The sequence below is a fragment of the Culex pipiens genome, chromosome 2 (assembly GCF_016801865.2).
Source record: "Culex pipiens pallens isolate TS chromosome 2, TS_CPP_V2, whole genome shotgun sequence".
In the NCBI taxonomy this organism is placed as follows: Eukaryota; Metazoa; Arthropoda; class Insecta; order Diptera; family Culicidae; genus Culex; species Culex pipiens.
This window is the reverse complement of record NC_068938.1, coordinates 149,805,347-149,814,542: the sequence shown is the minus strand read 5'-3', so window position 1 is coordinate 149,814,542 and position 9,196 is coordinate 149,805,347. Positions and strand designations below refer to the sequence as shown.

The 9,196-nt window shown below is 39.4% G+C and overlaps 1 protein-coding gene across 1 annotated transcript; it reads left to right on the top strand.

The window, feature by feature from the left end:
- The first annotated feature begins 2,971 nt into the window (after positions 1-2,971).
- Positions 2,972-9,196, top strand: LOC120421476 (sodium/potassium/calcium exchanger 3-like). Its single transcript, XM_039584693.2, has 6 exons — positions 2,972-3,395; positions 7,282-7,473; positions 7,529-7,665; positions 7,730-7,900; positions 7,959-8,658; positions 8,715-9,196. Exons 1-6 carry the CDS (start codon positions 3,323-3,325, stop codon positions 9,038-9,040), a joined length of 1,599 nt encoding a protein of 532 aa, XP_039440627.1. The 5' UTR covers positions 2,972-3,322; the 3' UTR covers positions 9,041-9,196.

The following is a 9,196-nucleotide window of genomic DNA, read 5'->3' as shown; positions in this document are numbered from 1 at the left end:
TCGAGTATTTAAATCATTGCAATCTCCATGACTATGTACTCCAATCTGGTAGAATTCTAAAAAACTTGTACCAACACAGTAAACCAACCGACATTCGCAGTATCTCAGTTGCTCATGCCTATTTCGTTTCATTAATATTCTGCACCAGTCTTAATATAAAAAAATACTCTTATTAGTTGTCCATTGTCCTAATACCTTACTACCACCTCGCGCACACGTGCGGTGCGGTTTATTTCATGTTTTTCACTTCGGATAACCGAATCACTTAATTATTTCTTTTTGTCTTATTATCTTTGATTGTTGAAATTTTGTACGTGTGTGTGTGTGCAATCAACCAAACGGGACCACGCGGCCGCTTCTTATAAATTGAGTTGTTTCCATGATTTTAGATTTTACATTCTCTCCATGCGCGAGGTACCTCAGCTTGAATCGACCAGCCCTAAAAAACGTTTGATTCAATCGAATTCAAACGTCATTCAGAACTTCCAAACCCTTGTCAAATGGACAAAGACCCAGTGAGTTTCTTCATCAAGCCGTGATGTGCTAGTGGTTAGCATTTTTGCTTACCAAAGGACGGGAGATCGGATCCCGACTCGAGCAACTTTGATTTTTCGTTCATGTTCAGAGCTTCAAGAGTTTATATTTCCTAAACTTTCTCGCAGGGAGCAGATGGAAATCGAACCCAGGACCATCCGCGCTTACAAAGCGAACATCGTAACCAGTCAGCCACGGCCGCTCCCTTTCGGACTCTGGTATAACTAATCCAAAGTAATTTAGAATGTCTCAAAAAACAAGATGGCAGTATTGAAATCTTGAGAAAATGCAAATGTTTTAGGATCCTGTCTGCCTATGTCTGCCTGTGTGGATCAATCGAACCGCGCACTGGATTCACAATCCAGAAATCGCCGGACGTCCTGAGGCGGCCCAAAAAAATTCTAAGTATAAATATAGGTATTCGGCGCCCTCTCCTCGTGCCATACCTTCACATTTAGGAGACCCGGGAGGCGGAGTCTTTTCGCAAAAAGAACGATACACGCCTGTGGATCCGTTGACAAAACCGCAAGGTTTAAGAGGGCCACATTATAAGGTGTTACGTCGATTCCGTTTGTTTGGATCCTATTATCCATACAAACTTCGGAGAAAACCTATTCAATCTTGTCTAAATGTTTCGAAAAAAAAAAAAAATCAAAGTGCACGTGTTTCTGGGACCCTAAAGTTCATGCTTCCTCTCGAGTTGAGCCTGCGCAGTAGCGTGGTTCACGGATATATGAAAAAGACAAAAGTGTTTAGTTTCGAACACATCAACCGGAATTTTCAAGCAATATACTGCCCATGCTAGCATAAATGTCCCATATGCAAAAACAGCAAGCTGAAAAAAACAATATTTCATCCTGATTTCTAGAACAAAGTTTTTTTCTGGTTGGCTTCGGTTAAACAGACTCAGACCAACAAAATATGTACATAAATTTTCAAATTTAAAACCATTAAATGCTCTAAACACTGCTGTCCCTATTCAGACTGTAGTCCCGATTCGCCCCAGATGACGGTACTGGATTTTTTAGGTTTCTCTGAAAGAGCAGACGATTTTGAACTAAACTGCATCAATAACTCAAAAGTGATGAAAATGCATATGGGACATTTATGCGATCATAGTCAGTATAGTTCCAGAAGCTAGCCTGAAAATTTGGTTAAGGTTTAGTTGCTCCAGTTTTGATCTGAAGTTAGAATGGAATTACAAACAATTTAATTGATTAATTTTTCACATTTTTATTCTTCTTTTACAAAGTTTTTCTCAACCCGATGAAATTTTCTCGTCTTTGAGATTTCTTATAGGTTTTGATCCGGGTAATAACTTTGTAGAACATCGCTAAGCGCTAGGAATTGATCCCGAAAAGATACAGGTTATTTTTTTGAGAAACCTGGAGTTACTAAACCTTAGCCGAATGAGCTTAAAATTTTCATGCTAACTTTTGGGGTAGAAGAACTTTGAAAATCCGGTTGATGCGCTCGAAATTAAACACTCTTGTCTTTTCCATATTTTCGTGAACCATGCTACTGCGCAGTCTTTTTTGTCAATTTGTGTAGGTCAGTGTAATCTTAAGATATTCGGACCTGGACTGTATTTCTTTTTTTTTTTTTTTTGTTCAAACGCTCCTACAGGTTCCTAAAGCTCCTGGGCTCGTGTGTAAACCACGTGGCCTTCAAACTTGGAATTCTTCCCCGCTTCTTCCGTGTTTTTCCTTCCATACACAATTTCAACATTTCGTATGAAGCGTGGTTTTTCGAATTACGAAAATACGACATACGTATCTGCGAAAAGTAACACGTCGCCTCTTTAGCATTTTCAGTAACGCTAAAATCCTGACAAAAACAAAACTATTTGTAATGTTCAGTGCAATCCTCTAAATGGCATCGCAGCACGGATATTTGAGTTATTTGAATCTCAATCCATTGCTGCTAGTGCCACCAGTGGTAAGTTAGACAAGCCAACGGGTTTTCACTGGTCAATGGCTTTGCGTATCGTCGATCCCTGTTATCCAATTGATAACAAAAGTCTTGAATAACTACTGGTACAACTTACATCCGGTAGCGACCCAGGAAAATCCCCCTTCAACTTTCATTCTGAACCTCACTCGTCATTCATTGAAGAATGACGAATCGTTGTATCTTCAAACCAGGTATTCTCCGGTTCTTTGCACGGCAAACTGCTCACTTATCAAAACACATGTTTTTTTGTTTGCTTTTGATTGCTTTACAGCCGGTTTCCGAATTTCATGAACAGCGTGTGAGTGTTGTTGTTTGGCAGTGATTAGCCGAATCTCGGCGTTTTGTCTCCAATTGGAGCACGCGGTCCGACCCAGACAGAATGCGAGTCGAATTATTGGAGGTAGTCTGCCGACTTGATTAGTAGGGGGACCTAGTATCTGCACTATCTTCCGAGAATCTCAATGATGGCTGATTGCGCGCCTTCTAACGCAGACAACGGGTAGATAAAGATGCATCGTCGGCGACGAATCGCTAGCCGATTGTTTGGACGACACTCGCGTGGACAGAACATCCATATCAGTCAGCCCGAGATATAGACAGCCGGTCGACCTGGGGCACGGAACACTTGTGAATCGAACGTCGCCGGTATCGGACATGAGTAGAAGTTCGCTGGACGAGGAAGACTCTGTCGGTGGTAATCGGAAGTAAATCGTGGTTGGATTTGTCGTAGTTGTTTGGTTCAGATGTGCAGCTTGGATTATTCTGCAGTGGCGGCAACTGTTTGTGAAGTGAAAGTGAAGCTTAGAGACTGTTTAAACGCGAATTAGCGGTGACAATGAAGCCACTTGACATTAGTACGGCTGTACTACTTACCGTGTTGTGTTGGAAAAGAGTTAATTCAGTTTTTGGTAAATACACATTTTCGATTAAATTTGCAGAGGAAAAGAAGATCCGCTAAGAAAGACTTTCAGTGGAATGTGAGCTTGTTACTTGAACGGAAGAATATAACGTTGTTTAAATGTTTGCCCTAGCTTTTAACATCTGAGCAAATCAAAGGAACTTGTGACAAGAGTGCTAAAATTATTTATGTTTTTTAATCGTTCACTGTTCATACTCACAAGAATGTCCCATAAGCTAAAATTGCGAAAAACGTAAAGGAAGTATGTCCCACTAATAAGGCAACATGTTAAGTTTTTTTCTTTAAAAACTAGATTTCCTCCGGTTTTGTAGAACTACGTACTGGATATTTAAGCTTTTTCTCTGAAAGTGCACATGATTTTGAACCAACCTGCATTATAAACTCAAACGTGATGAAAATGCATGTGGGACATTTAATTTTCTTCAAACTGGATCTCTTCGCACTCTTCGACAAATTGGTTTCCTGGAATTATAATGATTCGAGAAATTTTGTTAACCGCGTGTTCATTTGACGTTGTTGTTAAACCACATGAGCAATATTTAGGCTTAGTGATTTTTCACGCTATACAAATTAAATTTTCACGTGGACCACTATTTGAAAACACAAAATTTCACGGAAATTTCACGAACGTGAAAAATGCTCAAATAACCCGTTAAATGTTATGTTAAACAACCGGAAAGATTTGTTTTTATTTAATTTTATATTATGCAGCTAAGCTAAGCGATTTTTAAGCAGATTATTTACAGTTTTCACGAGGATTGTTTAACTAAATTATCAAATCTTGTTGGAATTTCACGAAACTAAGAAAAAACCAAAAACATTCCAGAAAATTTATGATTTTGTAGACTCAAATATTTATATTAAGCTCATTCAAGTCATTTAATCCTGAATAAACCAAGTTTGAATTCTCAATATTACTTTAGAATTCTACTTTTGAAATGAAATGGTAGTTCACACTCTACAACCCAACCCCACCTTTAGACGGGCTTCGATCTAAAAATTCGCGCAAAAATCAATTTTTCAACCAATGTTTGATCTTTAAAAAGCATTTGGAAAAAAGAACACTTAAAATTGGTTGGAAATTTGACTTGTTTTATGTGATATTGCAAAAGTTTTTAAAAATGTATTTATTTTCAGGGGTCAACTTTGGCTTGTTTTTTACTAACATTTCATGTATTTTAGGTAAAAACCTCTACCTCTGCCTCAACCCATTTTTTTTTACATTTTAAATGATAATGGTGCCATTCTATAGCAGAAAATCTGAAAAACAAGCAAAAAATTTAAAAAGTTACTGTAAAAACGTGCATTTTTTACTTGATTGCACTTCTTTTTTCTCTAAACATTTGAAAGGTTTTTTTTAGATTGTTTTTGTCTCTGAATTTAAAAAATCTGCTTCATACTTATTTAATGTTACGTTCTACCATGAAAAAAATACAGAATCCCGAAGTATTTTCAATGTATTTGTCCAAAACTCTATATTTGGAGATTGAAAGTGCTCAATTTAATTTGAGGAGCTAAAATGTTTACAATCGACTCTTACGAGGCATAGATATGTTTTTTTATTTGTAATTTTTTTCGTTTAAATTAGGCTATGAATAATTAATTTCTAAGTTAATGTTGTAACAATTCTACTGTAGTGTTTGTGTTCCTTTAAAATAATAGAGTTCAACTCAAGAGTTCAAAAAGTATATACAGTCAAGACTTGATTATACGAAGGCCTTGAGAAAATTTCACTTCGTATAATCGAATCAAGAAAAACAAAATCGCTGTCTTATACATACAACCTTCGGGTAATCGTCTGGACTGTAACAGTTTTTTTGCAATTGAAAACTTATCAAATTTACATTTAAAACTTTGTGGATAAATATTTTTTATTTACTTTATTAATTTCAGAAAATCCTTGAATTTCACGGGACTTCGCGAAAAATGTGAAATGGAAATTGTGTGTCCGCGAAATCGTTAAAATTCACTAACCGTAGCAATTATCTACAAAATCGGCCAATTTGGACAATTTTTATTTTTTGTATTTTTGTATTTGGCTCAAACTTTGTGGGGGCCTTCCCTATGACTAAAGAAGCTATTTTGGATCATTGGTTCACCCATACAGTTTTGGCAGCTGTTCACACAAATGGTACGTAAATATTCGAAAAAAAAAAATCAAGTTTTGAAGGAATATTCTGATTGTTTTGGTGTCTTCGGCAATGTTGTAGGTATCGATGAGGACTATTAAAACAAAAATAGTACATGGGAAAAATACCTATTTCAAAATTAACTTTTTTTCACAAAAATTCATTTCCTCAAAATCCATTTTTTTTGTTTTAAGGAAAAATATGGAGTTTTGGTCATAAGCCCAAAAATTCAATATTTTGGCCATTTGAAATGTGAGTCTTGATCTCAACATTTTTAAAATATGTTTTCCGAAAAGATCAAAAAATTTCACAAACCGTCATTGGGTCTGGGGGAGAGATTGGGTCAAAGTGTTTTTTTAAGGATTTCACAATTTTTCAGATTTTTCTCATTAAACCTAGATTATGTTAAAAGTGTTGTGTAGGGGACATCTTAAGATGACTTAGCTGAAAAAATCTCGTTCCTAGAACAAATCCTGTCATTTCGGCAGCAAGTTGAGGTTCATTTTTGGCCAAAAATTACCTCTCGAAAAATCAACTTTTTAATATTTTTGGTGGAATTGCTCGAAAAGTATCCAATCGGCTCCATGGCTTAATGGTTACGGCTTCTGCCTCACAAGCAGAAGGTTCGGGGATCAAATCCCGGTCGGTACCTTTGAAATTTGGAATCAGGAATTGGAACAAAAACGAAACTGAATCAGGTTGGATTCGAACTCGCACCTTTGGATTGATGGTCTGGGACTCTAACTAGTCCGCCATCTGAAGGTTACAAAACATGTTGTATTCTTCTCATAATAAATACGCTCTGATCCCTGATTTGCCTGAAGGGATTGGGAGTCTAAAGATAGATCAAGGATCCGTCTGGTGCTTGCTTCTATGTTAAGGCGGGGCCGGACAATGCCCAACGACCTCGGAATTGGGCCGCTACACAGAAAAAAATTATGTAAATTTGGAAGCTTTAATTTTGGAAGGTTAAATATTACCTCTTTTATGATGTAATTTTACCTCAATTTAGACTGAAAAAGTGACATTACAACAGAAAATTGGTAAAATTACACATTTCCAGAGGTAAAATTACACCTTTTTTCTGACATAAAAGATGTACCCCTTCCCAGATGTAATATTACCATGATTTTTTTTTCTGTGTAGGATCTCTGCCATTCTGAAATGGGTCGTTGGAAGCAGCGCGAGGGCTATCACCACCACCTAATACCCGGGACTGAGATAAGTTGTATCAGCATTCGGCATATACAAAGTCTGATACAAATTATACTTTCCCATAATTTCGCTACCGGTTAGCGGGTATTGGATTGGACCACACACACACAATTGCTCGAAAAGTATCCAAATGTTTGAAAATCTCTACTTCAAACATTGTAGCATGTCAATAAGATTCCCTCGAACAAGAAGCACTGTTGGATGACTTGTTTTGACCCTCTAAGGGGGTAACATTTGTTACTAACCGGCTACAGGTACTACTTAATAAATATTTACTCGATTTCAAAAGCTCGCCGCTTGATATCTAAACGCTTCACTATATCCTTAAGTTGACGTTTTAGGCGCATGGGAAAACTTAAACACTCAAAGTAACTGCAACCGTTCAGTAGTTGAGTATTGTGACTTGTTGAACAAACAAATCTCGACAGCTGCATTCCACTTGAAAATTGTCTATATAAAAGTTTGATTTTCCGCCTTCGCTGACGATGCAGTGCGTGTGGCACTAACTGATAAAAAATGCTTCTTGTTTAGTTCCGATAACGCACCAATCCCAGGAAGTTCACGTGCAACGCCTATCGAACGCATCCACCAGCTTGGAAGAGCACGATGCGCTGGAAGACCGTGCCAGTATCGGGTTTGCCCCGGGCTTCAACGAATCTCAATCGCCACAAATATGTGTTCTCACCACGTCGCTGGACGATCTGCCACCGGATCTGTTTTCAAGTATGGACTTTTATTGAAATTGTAAAAGGTTTATTATTTTATTACTTTTTTACAGCAACTCAGCGACTTCGCGGAGCAATTCTGTTGCACTTTTTCGCGGCTGTTTATTTCTTTATAATACTTGCGTACATTTGCAGCGAGTACTTCCTTCCTTCCGTGGAGTGCATCTGTGAAGATTTGCATCTTTCAGAGGTAAGATCAAAAATTGAAAAATTGACTTTCCTCATACAAAACCGTACTGTTTATTTTCATATAGGACGTTGCTGCGGCCACCTTTATGGCAACGGCAACCTCCATGCCGGAGTTTTTCACCAACACCATCAGTACGTTGGTGGTAGATTCCGACATGGGCTTGGGAACAATCCTGGGATCGATGCTGTTCAACACGCTTGGGGTGGCCGCCTTGGTAGCAATACTGACAAAAAGTGTAGGTTCTTCATGGGTTTGTTAGGCAAGGTATGATCAACTTGTCGTTTCTTCAACAGCACGTCAAACTGGACTGGTGGCCACTCACGCGGGACTCCATAATCGTGATGATCGCAATCAGCTCGCTGGTCAGCTGCCTGTGGGACGAACGCGTCTACTGGTACGAATCGGTGGTGTTCGTTGTGCTGTACGTGCTGTACTTCCTGGTGATGTTCCAGAACGAACGTATGAAGCGGATCGCAACGGATCTGATCGAAACGCGGTGGAATCTGTGTACCAGGCTGGAGGAACCCAAGGTGGACGATGAGTTTACGGAGCAATCTTCGCGCAAGTATTCGGTGGCCGTGCTGGGTGAAGCGATCAACACCACGTTGGAACTCCCGGCGGCAAAAAAGAACGTTTCCCGTAGGTGTAGCATACCGGTGTTCGTTCCGTCGGAGGAGCCTGCGGCGAACAAGATGAAACTGCTTAAGGTGTCCTCCGGGTCGTGGTTCGCCGTTGTTTGGTGGTGCTACACGTGGCCGTTTCGGTTACTGATTCATTTCACCATTCCGGATGCCAGGGTTCACCGGAAGTGGTACCCGCTGACGTTCTTAATGTGTATTCTGTGGATCGGTGGAACCTCGTACGTGGTGTTCTGGATGATGTCCATTATTGGGGAGACGTTCGCGGTGCCGGAAACGGTCATGGGTCTGACTTTTCTGGCGTTTGGAGGCTGCATGCCGGAGGCGGTGTCCGCCGTAACGGTCATCCGGAAAGGTAACCTACTCTTCAAACTCATTGCAAAACGCTAAAACTTCTTCAATTTATTACAGGTAACGGATCGATGGGCGTGTCCAACTCGCTGGGAGCAAACACACTTGCGATCCTATTCTCCCTGGGTCTGCCGTGGTTCATTCGGAACATGATGGAGGGAGGGGCCACCACCGGAGCTTACATCGAAATCAACTCGTACGGAATGCAGTATTCGGTGTTTGGCCTCTTTCTAGCGGTTGGTATTCTGTATGCGGTGCTGTTCGCGTCGAAATATACGCTCAGGAAGTTGGTCGGGTTAGTGCTAATGGGGGGCTATCTGTTGATTGTTACGTTTATGATATTAGTCGAGCTGGATGTGTTCTTTCCGTCGGAAAACGTATGCTGACGGGAATGAAACACTCTTTGTTTTATTTATGGTACTTGGATTGTGATTTTTAGATTGTAGGATGTTGTAATTGTTGTTAGTTGTTAGTTTAAAAGGTCTTACCAAATATGTATATGTAGAAAAATGTTGTTATTAATAAACCAATATTTTAATAGA

Coding starts and splice junctions, on each gene's coding strand:
- LOC120421476 (XM_039584693.2), top strand. CDS start 3,323: ATGAAGCCACTTGACATTAGTACGGCTGTACTACTTACCGTGTTGTGT. Junction 7,901..7,958: donor TAGCAATACTGACAAAAAGT/GTAGGTTCTTCA, acceptor TTTCTTCAACAG/CACGTCAAACTGGACTGGTG. Junction 8,659..8,714: donor CGTAACGGTCATCCGGAAAG/GTAACCTACTCT, acceptor AATTTATTACAG/GTAACGGATCGATGGGCGTG.